The sequence below is a fragment of the Heptranchias perlo genome, chromosome 32 (assembly GCF_035084215.1).
Source record: "Heptranchias perlo isolate sHepPer1 chromosome 32, sHepPer1.hap1, whole genome shotgun sequence".
Classification (NCBI taxonomy): domain Eukaryota; kingdom Metazoa; phylum Chordata; class Chondrichthyes; order Hexanchiformes; family Hexanchidae; genus Heptranchias; species Heptranchias perlo.
The window spans coordinates 17955716-17976739 of record NC_090356.1 but is presented as its reverse complement, the minus strand read 5'-3'; the positions used below and the strand labels follow the sequence as shown (position 1 = coordinate 17976739).

Below are 21024 nucleotides of genomic sequence, written 5' to 3'. Positions count from 1 at the left end.
TAATTGCAGGAACAGGAATTCCTGCCTAGAGTATGCAGCGACTAGAATCACTAACCAGCCGGACTCAGGTAGGATCTTTGCTGAGGGTAGAGGGAAACGGATCACAATGAAAAGGGAGGAAAGGGAACAGCAGCAGGGAGTGGTGTTTGGTGGTGGGGGGGGTGGGCGAGGGGAGGGTGAGGGGAGAAGCTGGGAGCAGTGCTTTGGGCTCAAGGGTGGAAGAGGATTACCAGCATTTGGGTGGGGGGGGGGGGGGCAGAGAATTGTGCCAGCTTGATTAAGATCGGCCATGATCTCATTGAATGGCGGAGCAGGCTCAAGGGGCCGTGTGGCCTACTCCTGCTCCTATTTCTTATGTTCCTATGTTTCTTATGTTCCTATGTTACTTATGTTCTTGAAAGAAGTTTGGAAGTAGAGTATCAACATGAAGTGAGTTGGAGGGAGATAAAAGTGCCAGCTTGAATGTGGAGATGGAGAGGTGAAGAGTATTAATTTGAATATGGGGAGGTGGGGGGAGAAAGTAATAGGTTGAAATGACAGGCAAGGGAAAAGAATGTCAGTGTCAATGGGGGTGGAGGGGGTGGCAGGGTTGGAGAAGGAGAATTTCTCTGTTGAAGGGGCGGAGAGTTGGATGGGATGTGGTGTCCGTGTGGATTGGGATATGTTGGAAAGTGACCTTTGAGATAACTTTTTGGGAAGTGATGGTCTGGTTGGTCTGTTGGGAATCCAAATCTCACTTTGTTTTTCCTATTTTTAGATTTAAAACCTATTAATTGTGAAGTGTAAAAATACTCCAAATTAACCTGAATGCATCATGTTTAATGTAAAAATTCAAAGTTTTCTGGGGGAGGTGCTCCCCAAGAAATACATCCACTAATTTTGTACCTTCAAGATTTGGAGTTTCCCTTTCAGACATAGTTTTTTTTTCCTCCAATACAAGTGAAGGGATATTGACTACACCTACAGCTTAGGTTACAAAACTCATGTACTTATTTTTACATTTCATAGACTTATAATTAGGACCATTCTTGAAATGTCACTTTTTGGGGGCAAGTGGTTACTGTAAATTTTTGAAGTTATTGATCAACATTTATTAGTTTTCTAGGTTGGCCTATGTGTAGAGGGGAGTATGTTAGTCCTATCTTTCAATAGCATTACCAAGGTGTCAGCTTCAGTGCAGTGGTTGCACCCTCACTTCTGAGTCAGATGTTTGTGGGTTCAAGCCCTACTGCAGAGACTTGAGCACGTAATCTAGGTTGACACTTCAGTGCAGTACTGAAGGAGTGCTGCATTGTCAGAGGTGTTGTCTTTTGGATGAGACAATAAACCAAGGCCCTCTCTGCCCTCTCAGGTGGGCATAACGATCCCATGGCACCATTTGAGAAGAGCTGGAGTGTTCTGGTATCTTGGCCAACATTTATCCCTCAACCAACATCATTTAAAAAAGATTGTCTGGTCATTTATCTCATTCCTGATTGTGGGACAGTGCTGTGTGCATGATGGCTGCTGCGTTTCTCTAAATTACAACAATGACTACACTTCAAAGCACTTCATTAGCTGCGAAAAGCTTTGGGGTGGCCTGAGGCCGTGAAAGGCGCTAAATAAATGCAAGTTCTTTCCTTTTTTTTTTCTTCGTCACTCTTTTCATATGTGAGAATAAATTGGACAAAATAAGTGGGCAGAACAATGCCAGATGAAATTTAATACAAACAAATGTAAAATGCTGCACATAGGAAGGAGAAATAGACGACATGCATACTCCACAAATGGTGTCAAGCAGCTAATGATAAATTTGAAAGAGACCTAGGAGTCTTTGTAGATTCTATGCTAAACATGTCCAACCACAAAGCCAATAGGATGTTGAATTATATAGCCAATAGAGTAGAATATAAGTCAAAGGAGATAATGATCACATTTTATAGTGCTCTAGACAGACCGCCCCTTGAATACTGTGTCCAGTTCTGGTCACCAAGAAACAAAAAGAGACGTTCAAGTGTGGAAACAGTTCAAAGAAGAGCCATGAGGTTAACCCCAGTATTAGGGGTCTGCGTTATGAGAAAATACTGGATTAACCCGGGCTTTTCAGCCTGGAAATTAGGCATCTGCGAGATGATCCTATAGAAGTATATAAGATTGTTAAAGTTATAAAGTTATTTTATATTAAACCGCAGGAGTAGAACAAGAAAGACAGAGGTTCAAATTTGAGAAGGGCACTTTTAGGACAGATATCAGGAAATTCTTCATCACACAATGGGGTAGATCTTGACTTTGTACCGTAATGTAAAACGGGTGCTAGCAAGTCAGCAGCCCGAGATGTAAAATGGGTTGCTATTATCACTCGTTTTACACTGTCACACCAAACTCAAGATCTATCCAATGAGTGATATAGTCAAAACCCTAGAATCATTTAAGAAACAGCTGGTTGCTACAATCGAGTAATGTTAGGATCTCTCTGGACGGATGAATCAAGACTGGCTGAATGGCCTTTCTCACCCATAATTATCTTGCGAGCGAGAGAAAGCGTGTTTTTCAGGGGTAGAGCTGTCAACACTGTAAAATGCTGACAGCGTTTACTGTCACCAAAACGTCACACAATTTGAACAGAGCTGATTGACATAAAAAAGTAAGATTTTAAAATCATAATGGTACTTAAATGACACTTGACATCTTTTCTTGGATCAGAGTTACATTTACAGCGTTACATTTCTAGGCTTTGATTGTGCTTATTTTTGACGTAGGCCTCGAAACCATAGCAACCCGTTGGGAGTGGGTCGAGGAGCGTCAGCGCAAAACCGGAAGTGCACGTCAAGGAGGAGAGCGGTGTTTATTTTCTCCAATTTTGCGGCCTTGCGGCTCAGTTTGTGAGAAATGTGACCGGTTCCAGGATTGATTTAGGTTTAGGCTGTGATCAGTGCGTGTGACCGGCACAAGGAGAGTCCGGGGTAAGTCGGCTTCTCCATCAGACCAGCACCTAGCTGGTTAATGTTAACACAATGGGGCAAATTACAGGCCAGAAAATAGCAAGAGGCAGAGCATTAAATGGGACAATATTAGAGGAGCATTAGCTTAACACGGATTCTAAACTCATCAAAACAAATATTTCTTAAGTGAATTAATTATTTCATCTTGGTTCTTATTTTTTTTAGTATATTGAATGATCCAGGAATATATTTTTATTTTCCTGCAGATTTTCTTCCCTTCTCTGCTGGAAGCTCGGGTACGCATCAATGGCTGCTGGTTACCTCTGGTTCTTTGCCCAAGTGGTCTTTCTTCATGTGTGAGTCTAGACTGTGAGTATGCATAGGCTATTTGACCTTAGAGGGTATCACAGCTGACCCTTCCAACCCTGTCCTCATCCTCACTTTCCAGCAGTTGCCACTGGATAGTGATCAGGAACCCAGGCTGATTTATTCCCCATCACTAACCCAAGTGCACTTGTACTGCTACCACCCTGGCTGAGATGACCTAAATTAGCACTGTCTGGAATGAAACCTGGGACCTTCTAGTCTGTGTAGCTCAGCTACCTTTGCTGACTGAGACATTTGTCATTTTAAATATTTTTGATGTATTGGATGATTTAAAAATAATATTGACATCCATGCCAATCATAGGGCTCCTGGCCCCCTATTTTGCCAGTGCGATAAGATACCACAGACTCTTCACTTGGCATAATTCAGGTGAAGAACTGAGCAGAACAGGAATCAAATCTGCGTCCAGCTCTCCTGATGACTGAGTTTATCCAGTGAGTGGCTGAGCCATTGTATCAGGAAGGTCCCAGGTTTGATACCGAGTCTTTATTGATTTGGCTGATCTCGGCAATGGTGCTACAGTCAAGCTTGGTGCCCCTAGGCTAGGGAGTGGAAAATCAACCAGGGTTCCTAAACACTGGTTCCTAAACACTGGAAAGTGTCAATATATGAATGTTTGAGAATAGGATTGGTCATGGCACTGATGGCCCTATAGTTGAATAGCCTGCTGGCACTCACTGACTGGCCTCTCGCAGGAATTAACTATAGGAAGCCGCCTGGTGCTTGTGAAACCATATCCAGCAAGTAGTCAATGCAGTTCAGGAGAGGGGAGAAAATTAGAAGAAAACCCCTCATTCATGCCTTACTCTGTAGATCTAAGTGTTAATCCTCCTAAAAGTTAACGTCACTGCAACTACATCCTCTTGGGTGCCAATTATATTACACTATGAATAGTTGTGTCATTTTTTTAAAGGTGGAGGATATTTTTAATTTCAACAACTTTTCTGCTTAAAGTTGCAATTGGCAAAGATGGTTATTCCTTAAAATGAGGAATTAAACTGAAAGCTGCAAGCAGTTTTCAAATAAATGGTTTGTTTTGAGCAAGTTGCTACTGTTTCATTTTTGTTCTTTAAAGCCTCTATCCAGATTCCTTGGTTAAGTCCTTCAACTCGTATTGGTTACCCTGAAGGTACCGTGTGCCTGCTGCTGTTCATCATTTTTCATGAAGTGTCACTATGATAAATGTATTAGACAGAAAGTGGCAAATTGATTTGTAACTCAGCATCTGAATAAAAAGATGTTTTTTGAGGGCCCAAGTCATTTTGTCCTGCTGGTAGACGCTGCAGCCTCTCCTCAACATGGCTCAAATTGGAAAATGAAGGAGGATTTATTTTTTCACTCTTGTATTCATTTTATTATGAACCATTGTTACTAATCTTTAATATTTCAAATCACATTATTTGAACATTTTCAGAATGGCTGGTTTACAGTTGGCTTCTTTTGGAAAGTTCCTGGTGGTTCTAATCTTTCTGCTGAACACTCCTCTCCACCATGGAATAGAGTTTGATCCTTACAGATTACTGGGAGTTGGCAGAACTTCAACCCAGGCAGAAATAAAGAAAGCTTACAAGCAACTGGCTCGGGAGTGGTGAGTTTCTGTCTGTACTTTACTTGTCATTGGGGTGGGGAATAGACACGTGTATGGACTTTATGTCCCGGGACTGTATTTTTTTCAATGAAACATATTTCCTATTATCTTATAAACCTGGTCTGACATCTTAGTCTTGTGTGTTTTAAGATCTGCCTGTGATGTGGAACAAAAACACAAGATATGGTTTGCTGGCCTTATCTTGCAAATACAGACTCCAGCAGTAAACTTGGGTAGAAAGTTTGAAAACAATGAAGATCTGTGAATACTTTAAACAAAAATGTGTTGGTGTGTTAAGAGATTATACCACTTGTGAAGTTTGAATGACTATTTGATTTCACCTAAACAGCCTTGTAATCAATTCACAGCTGCTTATTATTCTCTGTGTAATGGACTGAGTTACTACTGGCTGCGAAACTAAGGTACTATTTAGTATTAAAAGATTAGGTCTAAAACTTATCCAAAGCTGCTGTAAATATTCCTAGCTCGCTGGTTGCTGCAAATTGTGTGTCACTGGGGCTCCCTGATGGCTTAGTGGATAAATGCATCACCGATTGTAAAGCTAAGCCATAAGGATCAGGAAGCTCCCAGGCTGATCTGTGCTGATTTCAGGCAGGGCAGCAGTAGGGACACTGCAATTAACCTCCACCCCCCAGGACTATGGAGGGGAAAAATCTGTCAGGGTTCCTGCTCCTCATCGTTGTCCTGAAGAATACTTATGTGTGGACAGGATGGGGCTCACCTGTGATGCCCTCTACAGGAAAATAGTCTGCTGACATTTAATCTAGAGTCACAAATAAAGAATGGCCACTTAGAGTTGAAGTCTTCAGGATAGCTGGGGACCCGGGGAACTGTACCAAGCAAAGGTCAGCACCTTCAAGATAGAATAAAAGTAGAAGGAGATATGAAAATTATTTTTTTTAAATGTACTGTTCAGTTTTATAGAATAGTGCTAGTTTAAAAATCCTTTTATGCCAGAATTTTAATGATGCTGAACAATACATTGAGACTGTTTTATCTTTGTGTCATTGTGGGGGAAATCTTATTAGTGCTTGTTTTTCTTTTCAGGCACCCTGACAAGAATAAGGACCCAAAGGCACAAGATCGGTTCATTCAGATTAGCAAAGCGTACGAGGTACTAAAAATCTTTTGAGTGGAAATAAAATAATAATTCACTACTGGATTTCTTCTGTATAGGGTAATGCCTGAAGTCCCTTACTATTAGTTTGAGTTTTGTCAGAATTTTCTGAAGCCAAATTTTTTTTCTATTATTGAAAGAAAGTGTCATTTAATGGATATTCATAAAGTCTTGTGTAGATAGAACCAAGGACATCTGTCCAATCTAAGCAGTTCTTTGTGTCATTTGGTAATAAAGGGTCAGGTGAACCCATCACAAAACACTGTCTGGTCAGGTGGGATATACAATATATTTTCATTATTATTCCTTGGCTGCTTGGGAACCGGCAGGAGAATTAGAGTTCATTCTACTCCTACTGTGGTCACCTCAAGGACCAGCATGCATTGGGTACTTTTTCATACAGTCTGCAAAGCTACTAGATGGAGTAATACACGTTTTTAACAAGCATTTATTGACAACTCTGAGCCCCTCTGCTTTCGATACTATTTGACATTTACTTACTTGTATGTGGGGGTTAAATAAATCAGGATAGTGTTACATTACCTACTTCAGGTGTGATACTTCACATTCTTTGAACGTAATTAATCTTTATCCACACAAAACTCCTTCCCTAGTTGCCCCTTCATCCTCTATCTGAGCTGTCATAAACTTGAAGCTTCTGTACTGTTGCCTCTTTTTGAAAGAATTGAGGTGTGTCCAGAGTATATAAGTGTCCTGTGTATAGAGTGAGGGTTGGGAAGGCCATATGACTGTCATTGCCCTTGTTTGGCAGAAGGCTCTGAAAAGGACACTGGTCCCAGTTTGGATGACTGTCTATCCATCTTATATGTAAAGATTGAACTACATTCAAAGAATTAAGACGATCATACCTAACATTATAAAGTCTGGTCTGTAGGGTTCACAGGTACTCTCTAATTTTTTATTGAGGAACACAGTATTGAGCATTGATTTGCTTGAGACCCAACCCACAGACCAACACACCAAATACATGTGTTTTTTTTTATTTTATTTTTTACATTGTAATCTTGATGCAACTTCCTAGAGCTTATGAATTCAGGTCTACAAAAAACATAGGTTTTCTGAGGGTCACAATGGGGAGGTGGTGGGAACAAGTGGCCCCCAGGCTGTAGTTTGGGTACCATTATTATAGCACATAAATGTGCAAAGCATCATATGAAGTTACAATGAAAGCCATGCTCACTGCACTAATTGATTTGCTCTTTTCTTGGTTCAGATTCTTTCAAATGAGGAGAGGCGGTTGAATTTTGATAAGTATGGGGATGCTGATGGACAGCCAGGGAACCTCCAACAACCACAGCAGCACTTCCGGAATTTCCATAAATACGACAGCTTCTTCTTCGATGACTCCTTTTTTCACTTTCAGTTTAATACTGCCCGTGACTCATTCGATGATAAGTACCTGCTGCATTTCTCTCAGTACATGAGTGAGGTTGTGCCAGACAGCTATAAGAAACCGTACCTCATCAAAGTGACTTCCGATTGGTGTTTCAGCTGTGTTCACATTGAGCCAGTCTGGAAGGAAGTGGTGCAGGAGCTCGAACCTCTTGGTACGTCAATCTCTGAATAGTTCATTACAGAGCTTATGTTTGACGAGGGAAACTCTTTAAAGTCAAGGAACACTGGTGGCTCAATGGCTAATGGTGTACTAAGATGTAGAGATCAGAAAGGCTTTGGATGCAATCTATGGTCTCTGTTGCATTAACTGGAGTCGGCTGCATACTATAATTGGCCCCCATGGCTCTGAGCTATCGAGGCGTTAGATCAGTTGTGTGTGGACATTGGGTGAGACAGGATCAGGCTTTGCTCTGATGCCTCCATGGTGAGTGATGTACACTGTCCAGACTCGTGAAGAATGGCTACTTGAGCAAGGTGCTAGATGTGTGCCAGAGCCTGTGGGACTTACCCCAACAAGGATCAATGCTTTCAGAAGAAATGGGGAGTAAATTGGAGGGGGGAATAAAGTACAAACTAATGCAGCATGGCAGTGTTTGTGGAGTGGCAGGGAATAAATGATCTGTTGTCTGATTTTCTTTCAGGCCTCGGGATTGGAGTAATAGATTCAGGGTATGAGCGTCGCCTGTTAAATCACCTTGGGGTGTATCAGCATCCGGCAATAGTGGGAGTCATTAATGGAAAAGTAACATTCTTTAAAAATGCCATTGTTCGAGAAAGCTTAAGGCAGTTTGTGGAAAACCTTCTGCCCAGCAAGCTTTTGGAGCAGGTATGTAGTCAAATAATCACAGTCTGGAAAAGGCAGGGCCTCACTGATTTTGTTACTTTCTTTCATGTAAAATTTGATTGCACTGACAATTTTGAACATTTCAATCATTATTTTGATAGGTTTGCTTTGACTTGAGTTAATGTCTGGTGTGCTTTAGCCTATTATGTGTAGCATAATTTATATGTGTGAGTCCAAAAATGTGTGTGGGATATCCTGTACAAGTGAGTCCATAAGAAGCCAAAATTCTCTAGCCTTCTCATCCCATAGTTAGTACCCCTTTAGGCTGAGCCACATAGTCATTTCATAACTTATTAAAAAAAAGGATGCATGATAATGAGCAGTTGTGATAATTTGAAGAAAAGATGACTTGGGAAATGACCAAAGAAAAGGAAAGCATTAAGAATAGAGGGGTAATCTGGAAAAAAAACCTACCCAAATAAAGTAAAATATCAAATATACTGACACAATCAAGGAATTCTGACAAATTGTGACAATTGTTAAAAGGTCATTAGAACCTTATGATTAATGCTACCTATAAACACACATTCTCCAACAGATACAGAAATCCCGTACCAAAAAATTATACGCTGATATTAAGCCAATTGAAAGTGCAATGGGGATTTGTTCAATTGACGCAGATGCCAAGAATATTCAGGTCAGGTTTGCACAGTGTTTGAAAAGAAAAAAGAAAGCCTCTCATTTTTATAGCGCCTTTCACAACCTCAGGACATCTCAAAGCGCTTTGCAACCAACTAAGTACTTTTGAAGTGTAGTCACTGTTGTAATGTAGGAAACACGACAGCCAATGTGCGCACAGCAAGGTCCCACAAACAGCAATGAAATAATGACTAGGTAATCTGGTTTGGTGATGTTGGTTGAGGAATAAATATTAGCCAGAGCAGCAGGAAAATTCCCCTGCTCTTCTTCAAAATAGTGCCATGGCATCTTTTATGCCCACCTGAGAGGGCAGATGGGGGCTCGGTTTAACGTCTCATCTGAAAGACAGTACCTCTGACAGTACTGCGCAGCGGTATCGGCTTGGATTATGTGCTCTAGGCAAGAGTGCTACCACTGAGTCAAGGTTAAAGGTTTGGATTCTCACCTTTTTGTCCTTAGATAATGCAGTAGTTTAGAGTCAAATCGTCCAGCTAGAATACATCAACAGAATACTAAAAAGGTGGGCTATAGTCTCCAGGGATTTAAAAGTGTAACTAGATATTTGTGTTACATTTTTAGGTAACAAACAAGAATTATGTGTATTTGTTGTCTGCGTGGGAGCAAGACAACAAGCCACGTGCATTAATATTTCACCAGAAGTCCATAGTGCCACTGTTGTACAAGGTAATGCATTTTGAACAGTTCACTGTGAATGGCAGCATATAGTGGTGAAGCTCTGCAGTTATACGTTGCATATTCCTTTCGTTTGTGTCAAGTGCTCAACAGCATCTACATTATGCTGAAAAGTTTTGAATGAAAATTAACGGGTTTGCAAAGTCTTGATTTTTAAGGCGCAAAACACGTCTGCTCCGTGAATTGTTTTCCACGTTTGACGGAGGTGATGTTACTGTTAAGGACAGCCAACACTGAAGAAACCTGTCGCAGTAATGTTGCCAGAGCCATTTTAGAATCCATTCATCAGTTTCTAATGAAGACACATTTAACTTGTTTTAATTTTAATTACTTTCCCTACACGGTATGAATAGATCACTCAATGGGGAGCTGTGGGTATGATCCATTTGTCACACTGATCAGAACACATTCGTAGTTGTTGCTTGTGATTACTGGGGCAGTCCATTTGTGTACATAAATTGTACCAATGGCATGTTATCGTGTGATCTGGAGAATTTTTTCTATCCTGTGGGTCTTGCTATTAACATAATGAATTAGTGATGATTTGATTTTCTTCATAGCAACACTGCAGAGTCCAAATCATTTTGAATCTTATACTTGAACATTGCTGTTTGTAAAAATTGTTGCAGTCAATCAATCCGTACTAGTAATATATTTAAACACCCTCTAAATCGTACATCAGGTTCCCTGGTGCTAGTGTCCAGATCCTTTTGTAGGTTGTGTTCAAAGCTGCTTATTACAGGATTTAAATTTCAGTAATATTCTTATTACTTTGTGCATGCAATACAGGGGTTTGTCTCTGTCTCTCGACTTTGGAAAACACAACTCAAAAAAAAATCACAAGTATTTAAGTGATGACCATTGCTCGTGAACCATTTAAAATCGGACTGGTTCATGCACTGAGAATTTAGCAACTGCTCTCCAGTCACTGGAAATCGTCCCTTTAACCCCTAAAGTATATTTTTAAAAAAAGAACATCTGCCATTTTTTTAGTTTTAAAACATGCTTTTTTCTCTAAATAAATTGGTTTGATCTGTTTGTTTTGAAAGTGGTTATGTTCAGTTCTTTATATAATGATGATTAACATTCAAATACAAATTATTGTAATTACAGAGCCTCTTACAGGGCTGCTGATTCTTTAGTCCCACATGTTTCATATTTGTATCCTGTGTTGTGCGATATTCAGTATAACCTGCAAAATGCTTGGCTTCCAAGGTCCTATTCACATAATAGAATGTGGTGTGAATATCTGCAAGCTGTTGCCAAAATGTCTTTTTGATCGCAATTAACTGGTTGTGTTGATGCAGAGATTGTGGGAAACGATTAAGCTGCTATTCTGACATACATTTTTCTTTCCAAAGCTGATTGCCTTCCAGTTTAAAGATTATGTTAAATTTGGTTATGTGGAGATTGGGATAGAGAAGACTGAGGAAATCCTGGCTCATTACAGTATAAATAGTTACACCTCTACCATAATGATTTTTAAGGAGAACGTAGACAAAGCAGCTGATATCATCCAGGTATGTGCCGTATCTGTGTTCATTTTTTGAATATTTCTGTTGAAGGTGAGGAAAGATGTTGATGGAGAACGCTGTAGCTTTCTCTGGCATTGTATACCAAGGGCTAAGAATAGTCTCAAGCTTTGCCTCAACATTGGTCTGAAAAGAATTACATTTCACTTCCACCACCACATCCAATGCACACATTGTAGCCAGAGGAAAATTCCTATTTTTTTCGCTATTTTCTCTTTCCTCTCTGTAAGTGCTGACACTTGCTGGAATATAACCCCATTGGTCTTGGCTACCTCTCGTATCTCGCCCAAGTGGCCATTCTTTATGTATGAGCTTAGACAGTTAGTGTTAACATGCTTTTCAACTGTAGAGAACATCACAGCTGAGTCTGATCCTGTCCTCACCTGACATTTGACATACCAACTGAAGTAGCAATGCAGTTTAACAAAGACATAAAAAGTGCAAACAAAGCACTGGGGTTCATTTCTAGGGAAATAGAATTCAAAAGCAGAGATGTTACGTTCTATGTAATTCCTTTAGCTCCTTCCAGAGCTACTGTTGTGACTGACAAATAACACCAGATAATTGTAGGAATATTTGCATAAATCACAGCAGTCCTGTCAAAGCAGATATTTTGCAGCATCTGAAACTATTCACAGGAGATGTCAGAAATCACATCAAATTGGAAAGGTTCCCTTTTATATTGTGCAGTTTCCTTTTGGTTAGCTCACTGCCAAAATGTTTGAACACCATGAAAGGAAATGATTTGCAAATTGGCTGAACTTGTGGATAAGAAAAGTAGCTTTGTCTGAGGACAGTTTTATATCGTTGTGCAGCTGATTCCTGACATAGGTGTCATGCAATTAATGCCAGTCCATGGAGTCAATTGCCTGTTTTCCCTTTTCTGCAGCAGCAATAGATACTCACTTTTTCATACTGCCATTTGAGTTACTTCCTATGTGTCCCGCAGGAGCTGACGGCAGACTTCAAATCTAAAAGCAAGAGTGTGATGCAGGGAAATGATTTTGGAGACACTCTCCCATGACCCAGAATGTAAAAACACCTTTATTACATTGTACATATACATAGGAGGAAGGAAAAAGCACCTATAACTATTAAACATCCAGTTTTTGATGGTCTTATGCTGTGCAGTGATGTTTTACTGTAATACTCCATTTTTAAATTTAGAATAAGTTGCGTCAGCTGATCTCAGCCAAGACAGGAATTGGGGAGGGGAGAGGAGGAGGAGGAAGGGTGGGGAGGGGATGAACTCGCAGCAGTTTGCCAGAAAGAAGAAAAATCAGCCAGGGTTCCTGTACCTGATCACAATCCAGTAGCCCCTGCTGGAAAGTGTCTGTGTGTGTCCACATCCAGCGAGGAAAAGGTGGGGCTAAACTAATCCCACCCCCTTTTCTATGGTTCTGTAACCTGTCGACACTCACTGCTTAGGCTTACAGAAGAAAAATGACTATTTGGGCAAGATAGCAAAGAGTGAACGTGAGCAGCAGCCCAGCAAGAATCAGCACCTTCAGCAGGGAACGGGAGAAAGGTGGGGGTGGGGGGAAATTTAAAAATTAAATTACATACATATATGTTCTTGGTGCTGGAAACGTAGTTAATAGTTTTACAAACGATTTCTTACAGGCTAAAGGGATGAAAAAGCAAATAATAGATGAATTCATTTCTGGTAACAAATTCCTACTGGCTCCTCGTCTTACAAACCAGAAACTTTTCGAGGAGTTGTGTTCAGGGAAACAATACCGTCGTCAGAAAAGGTAACTGACTGGTCTCACGGTGATTATAGGTTTCTTTCTTTTGATGTTGGCCACATTGTAGGTTGCATATATTTTCCTGATGTTACATCTAGTTGGGTCCTTCTGATTACTGGTCTTGTAGGAAATGTGACTAATCCTGTATGTTTTTTGGTGGTGGGGGGATGAGCAGGATGGAAGTGCCGCTATTATCAAGCTTCCAAATCAGGCTTCAAAAACTGTTCTAAATGCTTGAAAGCATTTATAGTGACTGGAGGCACTTGGGTGTTATTGATGAAACGCAACATGTGTTCTTGCCAAATCTGCCAGGTCTTCTCTACAACAAGGTGTATTCTGTTTCAGTAATGAGAAGCCATCCTCTCAATTCTGGTATTGCAGGTTCCCCAATGGCCTGGTGGTGGAAGGTAATGCTGAGCCATAGAGATCAGAAGGGCAAGATTTGATGCCAGATCTGTGCTGCATTTGGTTGAGCCCAACCATGGCAGTGGTAAGGGTCAGAGAGGGTAAGAATCAGCTGTGGTTCCTATTGCTGATTGTCATCCAAGTGTCCCCTGCTGGAAAGTGCACCTGCATGAAAGACCGGTGAGGACAGAATCCAGGTTGGCTGTGATGTCCTGCATGGTTAACTAGCCTGCCAATACTCAGTGTCAGCACTCCCACATGAAGAATGGCTACTTAAGCAAGATACCAGAGGACATTCAACCCCTGTGGAACTGTAGCCCAGCAAGAGCCAGCACCTTCAGGAGAGGAGGGGAGAAAATAGTAAAACAAAAAAAAATCTGATATACTGCAATAGGGAGCCCAGGGACCCCACAGTGAGCATGGGGACCCCACAAGTAAATCAGTGCCAACCAGTGAGCCCCGGGACATCATAAGTAAATCAGTGCTGATGGAGACTGGGTCACCGCATGTAAATTAGTGTCAACAGCACCATGGACCTTCCTGTGCCAGTGCAGAACAGGTACTCGTGGTCTGATTCAAAAGTTATAGATCCATCCTCCTCACTTTAGTAGAACAGGGCATTCCAACATGGCACTGGTCTATGCTGCTTGTAAGGGCACCTGACAGCAAGTATCATCCATTCTTCGAGACATGTACTCTGCTTATTTGATTTCACTGATTGCAAATATTTTGAGAACCCTTCCACCAAGTAGCATTGCTGATGGATGCCAAGGTGAGAAATTATCTACTGATCCAAGCGACTGTTTGACTTGCCATATATCTGTTAAAATTTTAAAGGAATGTGTTCATTTTGTATACTTAGTTTATTTAATATTTCATGCTAGAGATGTATTCTCATCTCATGTTAGTTACATTTTCAGTCGGTAGTTTTGTCCAGGCTCCATAGCAGGTGGTGATATAGGCTTGATTTCATTTGTATATTTCTGTAGATACTGTGTCCTACTAATCATTGGAGAGGAAGATGGGCTGCAGGCTCCCTACCGTTCCTTTGTCTCCTTTGCCTCCATGAATACTAAAGAGTCTTTGAGATTTGTTTACATCTATCCAGAACGTCAGCATGCATTTATTAATGCCTTACTCCCGCCGGCACTGAGAAGCAGTCCGACACCGAATGTGAGTAGAACAACCTTTACTGTGCCCACTTTTAAGCTGAGTTACTGCTTGATACATTTGTCAATGTTTGTCATTTCCTTCTGCATGGGCCATTAGTCTTTATGGAGTATTGAGGATAAACTCTAGTACCTACAGTCATAAAATCAACTGTCCATTGAGGAGTGAACCATTCACATTTTATGTGTTAGATTATTGTTAGTGATGTGGCAGATGAGCACAATGCATTTGTATGTTATTCCTCTGTCTGCTATTTGAACAGAGGCATTGATCTGTTTAAAATAAATGGGTTGATGCCTCCAATAAAAATAATGAATGACTGACTGTTGTACAAACACATAAAGCGTTGGTTCGCTATTATCAGCAACATTAAATTATAGCCGTATATACCTAGAAATCAGTAACCTTTGTTTTGAAGTTTGTTGTCCTATCCATCTATCACAAGATAGTATTTAGCTGGAGCAAGTATTGTAAAATTAATAGGAAACTTATTAGTAGGAAACTTCATGGTTTATGTGTGGACACTGGTACGGGTACGGTAGCATAGTGGTTATGTTACTAGACTAGTAATCTAAGCCCGGACTAAAATCCGGAGTCATGAGTTCAAATCCCGCCACGGCAGCTGGCGAATTTAAAATTAATTAATTAAAATAAAAATCTGGAATTAAAATACTAGTATCAGTAAAGGTGACCATGAAAACTACCGGATTGTTGTAAAAACCCATCTGGTTCACTATTGTCCTTTAGGGAAGGAAACCTGCCATCCTTACCCGGTCTGGCCTATATGTGACTCCAGACCCACAGCAATGTGGTTGATTCTTAATTGCCCTCTGAAATGGCCTAGCAAGCCACTCAGTGGTAAAATCTCGCTACGAAAAGTCATAATAAGAATAAAACTGGACAGACCACCCGGCATCGGACCACTAGGCACCGGACACGACAACGGCAAACCAAGCCCAGTCGACCCTGCAAGGTCCTCCTTACTAACATCTGGGGACTTGTGCCAAAATTGGGAGAGCTGTCCCACAGACTAGTCAAGCATCAGCCTGACATAGCCATACTCACAGAATCATACCTTTCAGCCAACGTCCCAGACTCTTCCATCACCATCCCTGGGTATGTCCTGTCCCACCGGCAGGACAGACCCACCAGAGGTGGCGGTACAGTGATATACAGTCAGGAGGGAGTGGCCCTGGGAGTCCTCAACATTGACTCTGGACCCCATGAAATCTCATGGCATCAGGTCAAACATGGGCAAGGAAACCTCCTGCTGATTACCACTTACCGTCCTCCCTCAGCTGATGAATCAGTCCTCCTCCATGTTGAGCACCACTAGGAGAAAGCACTGAGGGTAGCAAGGGCACAAAACGTACTCTGGATGGGGGACTTCAATGTCCATCACCAAGAGTGGCTCGGTAGCACCACTACTGACCGAGCTGGCCGAGTCCTGAAGGACATAGCTGCCAGACTGGGCCTGCGGCAGGTGGTGAGTGAACCAACACGAGGGAAAAACTTACTTGACCTCGTCCTCACCAATGTGCCTGTCGCAAATGCATCTGTCCATGACAGTATTGGTAGGAGTGACCACCGCACAGTCCTCGTGGAGATGAAGTCCCGTCTTCGCACTGAGGACACCATCCAACGTGTTGTGTGGCACTTCCACCGTGCTAAATGGGATAGATTCAGAACAGATCTAGCAGCTCAAAGCTGGGCATCCATGAGGCATTGTGGGCCATCAGCAGCAGCAGAATTGTATTCCAGCACAATCTGTAACCTCATGGCCCAGCATATTCCTCACTCTATCATTACCAACAAGCCAGGAGATCAACCCTGGTTCAATGAGGAGTGTAGAAGAGCATGCCAGGAGCAGCACCACGCGTAACTAAAAATGAGGTGCCAACCTGGTGAAGCTACAACTCAGGACTTACATGCGTGCTAAACAGCGCAAGCAACATGCTATAGACAGAGCTAAGCGATTCCACAACCAACGGATCAGATCAAAGCTCTGCAGTCCTGCCACATCCAGTCGTGAATGGTGGTGGACAATTAATCAACTAACGGGAGGAGGAGGCTCTGCAAACATCCCCATCCTCAATGATGGCGGAGTCCAGCACGTGAGTGCAAAAGACAAGGCTGAAGCGTTTGCAACCATCTTCAGCCAGAAGTTCCGAGTGGATGATCCATCTCGGCCTCCTCCCGATATCCCCACCATCACAGAAGCCAGTCTTCAGCCAATTTGATTCACTCCACGTGATATCAAGAAACGGCTGAGTGCACTGAATACAGCAAAGGCTATGGGCCCCGACAACATCCCAGCTGTAGTGCTGAAGACTTGTGCTCCAGAACTAGCTGCGCCTCTAGCCAAGCTGTTCCAGTACAGCTACATCACTGGCATCTACCCGACAATGTGGAAAATTGCCCAGGTATGTCCTGTCCACAAAAAGCAGGACAAATCCAATCCAGCCAATTACCGCCCCATCAGCCTACTCTCAATCATCAACAAAGGTGTTGTCGACAGTGCTATCAAGCGGCACTTACTCACCAATAACCTGCTCACCGATGCTCAGTTTGGGTTCCGTCAGGACCACTCGGCTCCAGACCTCATTACAGCCTTGGTCCAAACATGGACAAAAGAGCTGAATTCCAGAGGTGAGGTGAGAGTGACTGCCCTTGACATCAAGGCAGCATTTGACCGAGTGTGGCACCAAGGAGCCCTAGTAAAATTGAAGTCGATGGGAGTCAGGGGGAAAACTCTCCAGTGGCTGGAGTCATACCTAGCGCAAAGGAAGATGGTAGTGGTTGTTGGAGGCCAATCATCTCAGCCCCAGGACATTGCTGCAGGAGTTCCTCAAGGCAGTGTCCTAGGCCCAACCATCTTCAGCTGCTTCATCAATGACCTTCCCTCCATCATAAGGTCAGAAATGGGGATGTTCGCTGACGATTGCACAGTGTTCAGTTCCATTCGCAACCCCTCAAATAATGAAGCAGTCCAAGCCCGCATGCAGCAAGACCTGGATAACATCCAGGCTTGGGCTCATAAGTGGCAAGTGGCAAGTAACATTCGCGCCAGATAAGTGCCAGGCAATGACCATCTCCAACAAGAGAGAGTCTAACCACCTCCCCTTGACATTCAACGGCATTACCATCGCCGAATCCCCCACCATCAACATCCTGGGGGTCACCATTGACCAGAAACTGAACTGGACCAGCCATATAAATACTGTGGCTACGAGAGCAGGTCAGAGGCTGGGTATTCTGCGGCGAGTGACTCACCTCCTGACTCCCCAAAGCCTTTCCACCATCTACAAGGCACAAGTCAGGAGTGTGATGGAATACTCTCCACTTGCTTGGATGAGTGCAGCTCCAACAACACTCAAGAAGCTCGACACCATCCAAGATAAAGCAGCCCGCTTGATTGGCACCCCATCCACCACCCTAAACATTCACTCCCTTCACCACCGGCGCACTGTGGCTGCAGTGTGTACCATCCACAGGATGCACTGCAGCAACTCGCCAAGGCTTCTTCGACAGCACCTCCCAAACCCGCGACCTCTACCACCTAGAAGGACAAGAGCAGCAGGCACATGGGAACAACACCATCTGCACGTTCCCCCCCAAGTCACACACCATCCCGACTTGGAAATATATCGCCGTTCCTTCATCGTCGCTGGGTCAAAATCCTGGAACTCCCTTCCGAACAGCACTGTGGGAGAACCGTCACCACACGGACTGCAGCGGTTCAAGAAGGCGGTTCATCACCACCTTCTCAAGGGCAATTAGGGATGGGCAATAATTGCCGGCCTCACCAGTGACGCCCACATCCCATGAACGAATAAAAAAAAATTTTAGCAAAATGTATTTTTCATGTTTGCTGGAGGAAGGCATGAACTATTTCACTGGTACAAGTGAAGCTTGTTAGGTTAATTTATTCCATTCATCAAACATGGTAGAAATTAATGTGCTACGAAGAATGACTTCGAGGCCATTCAAACCTTTTAGCTTATTCCGCACTGAGCCAATCCCTTGGACTTTTTTTTTAGGCAGTCATCTCTGATCAAAGCCTTCGCAGCCAGTGAAGTACTCTTGAAATGCAATCACTGTTGTAATGTAATAATTCAAATTACTCCAGTAAATGGAGGCACATAAAAGGACTTTTCAAATGACTCATCTGCTGCACTTTCTTCCTTCAGTTCACAGCTCCCATGTGAGAAGCTATTTAGCTACTTGTTTCCTGTGGCTAAAATGATCCCCTGGTTCAGTACAGAAGCCTTTCCAGCTTCCATGTCTGGTTCTTCCCTTCAATATTAGAAAATTCAATCATGCCACCATTTTCTAATGAGGTTTCTGAGTTTTCTAAGCCAGTCCTCTTAACCAATATAAGTTCTTTAAAATCGTATTATTGCTCCTAAAACCCTTGTCCAATATTGGGTATAACCTAATAAACTCAATAACCAGAAGTCATCACAACTGAATGAAATAATAAAAGGCATTAAAGGAACTGGAAAAGGCCTTTAGTCCTTTTGTCGTAGATCAAACACAGAGCTACTGGCTCTGAAAACGATATCAGTAAAGGAGTACCTCCTTTCTACTGTTCTACTGATGCTACTTATACCTGTATTTCATTGTGCTCCTTGCATTTCACTTTCACCTTTTTACAGAGGTCATGTGTTTATTAAAAAAATGCTCACTATTTATTTCTTTTTCTTAAAAAAAACTATTGAATAGATTGTGATTCTACAGCAAAGCAGCACTCCAGGGAAAGTGTTCTATAAACTACTTGAAAATGGATGGAATGGGAGTGAGGACGACAAAATCCAACTTTTTAATGAGCTGAATCAGTTACTGGGATTAGGAGACTACACGTTCCTCTCACGTGATGTTATGTTACCTGAACTAAATGATGAATTTGCTCCTGTAAGTATTTTAACTACTGCCTACACGAAAGGTTGTGTTAGTCTCTGTTACATTATCTGTGGATATCGTAAGTTGTTGGACCAAGAAAATGAGATGACCATATCTTTGCAACATCAGTTTGTATGGTGGGTTAATGTGGAAGTAATGAGCTAGATTCTACTGCCCGGTAAAACTGATAGCAACTAATATTCCTGTTAGGCAGGTTTCCTGATGTCTGGTAACTGAACTGTGGCATTTAGTCACATGACATTCGCTGCAGTCTGCAAATGTTATTGCATTTACTTTAATGGCTTGATTACTGTGCTCTCAAATGTACACTACAAGTCGCAAAGAGAACAGTAGCAAATTTTGTTCCATGGGATATTACTGCACAGGTTGGTCTTGACAAATTGGTACTACCGGGCACAATGTAATTGTATCATGATGTTGGTCCATTCCGTCATGACATCATCACCAGACAGGCAGGTGAATCTGATAAAATGCATGTGTGGGGGTGTACTCTCAATCATCAGCAAAGTGATGTAAGATGTTGTCGACAGAGCTTTCAAGTGGCACTTACTCACCAATAACCTGCTCACCAATGCTCCGTTTGGGTTCTGCCAGCATCGCTCGGCTCCAGATCTCATTGCAGCCTTGGTCCAAACATGGACAAAAGAACTGAATTCCAGAGGTGAGGTGAGAGTGACTGCCCTTGACATCAAGGCACCATTTTGACCAAGTGTGACACCAAGGAGCCCTAGTAAAATTGAAGTCGATGGGAATCAGGGGGAAAACTCTTCAGTGGCTGGAATCATACCTAGTACAAAGGAAGATGACAGTGGTTGTTGGAGGCCAATCATCTCAACCCCAGAACATTGCTGCAGGAGTTCCTCAGGGCAGTGTCCTAGGCCCAACCATCTTCAGCTGCTTCATCAATGACCTTCCCTCCATCATAAGATCAGAAATGGGGATGTTCACTGATGATTGCACAGTGTTCAGTTCCATTCGCAACCCCTCAGATAATGAAGCAGTCTGTGGCCGCATGCAGCAAGACTGGACAACATCCAGGCTTGGGCTGATAAGTGGCAAGTAACATTTGCACCAGACAAGTGCCAGGCAATGATCATCTCCAACAAGAGAGAGTCCAACCACCTCCCATTGACATTCAATGGCATTACCATCGCCGAATCTCCCACCATCAACATCCTGGGGGGTCGCCATTGACCAGAAACTTAACTGGACCAGCCACATAAATACTGTGGCTACAGAGGCTGGGTATTCTGTGGCAAGTAACTCACCTGACTCCCCAACGCCTTTCCATCATCTACAAGGCACAAGTCAGGAGTGTGATGGAATACTCTCCACTTGCCTGGATGAGTGCAGCTCCAACAACACTCACGAAGCTCGACACTATCCAGGACAAAGCAGCCCGCTTGATTGACATCCCATCCACCACCCTAAACATTCACTCCCTTCACCACCAGTGTACTGTGGCTGCAGTGTGTACCATCCACAGGATGCACTGCAGCAACTCGCCAAGGCTTCTTCGACAGCACCTACCAAACCTGCGACCTCTACCTAGAAGGACAAGGGCAGCAGGCACATGGGAACAACACCACCTGTACGTTCCCCTCCAAGTCACACACCATC

At 42.6% G+C, this 21024-nt stretch overlaps 1 protein-coding gene across 1 annotated transcript in view; it reads left to right on the top strand.

The window, feature by feature from the left end:
- The window catches only part of dnajc16 (DnaJ (Hsp40) homolog, subfamily C, member 16), a 38075-nt gene continuing 17051 nt past the window's right edge, over positions 1-21024 (top strand). The window contains exons 1-12 of the mRNA XM_067970517.1: positions 1-68; positions 2739-2942; positions 3188-3290; positions 4723-4896; positions 5965-6031; positions 7269-7602; positions 8092-8276; positions 9513-9617; positions 10988-11146; positions 12782-12912; positions 14301-14484; positions 19207-19395. Coding sequence (XP_067826618.1) covers positions 3274-3290; positions 4723-4896; positions 5965-6031; positions 7269-7602; positions 8092-8276; positions 9513-9617; positions 10988-11146; positions 12782-12912; positions 14301-14484; positions 19207-19395 — 1545 coding nt within the window. The 5' untranslated portion in view covers positions 1-68; positions 2739-2942; positions 3188-3273. The remainder of the gene's footprint in view (positions 69-2738; positions 2943-3187; positions 3291-4722; positions 4897-5964; positions 6032-7268; positions 7603-8091; positions 8277-9512; positions 9618-10987; positions 11147-12781; positions 12913-14300; positions 14485-19206; positions 19396-21024) is intronic.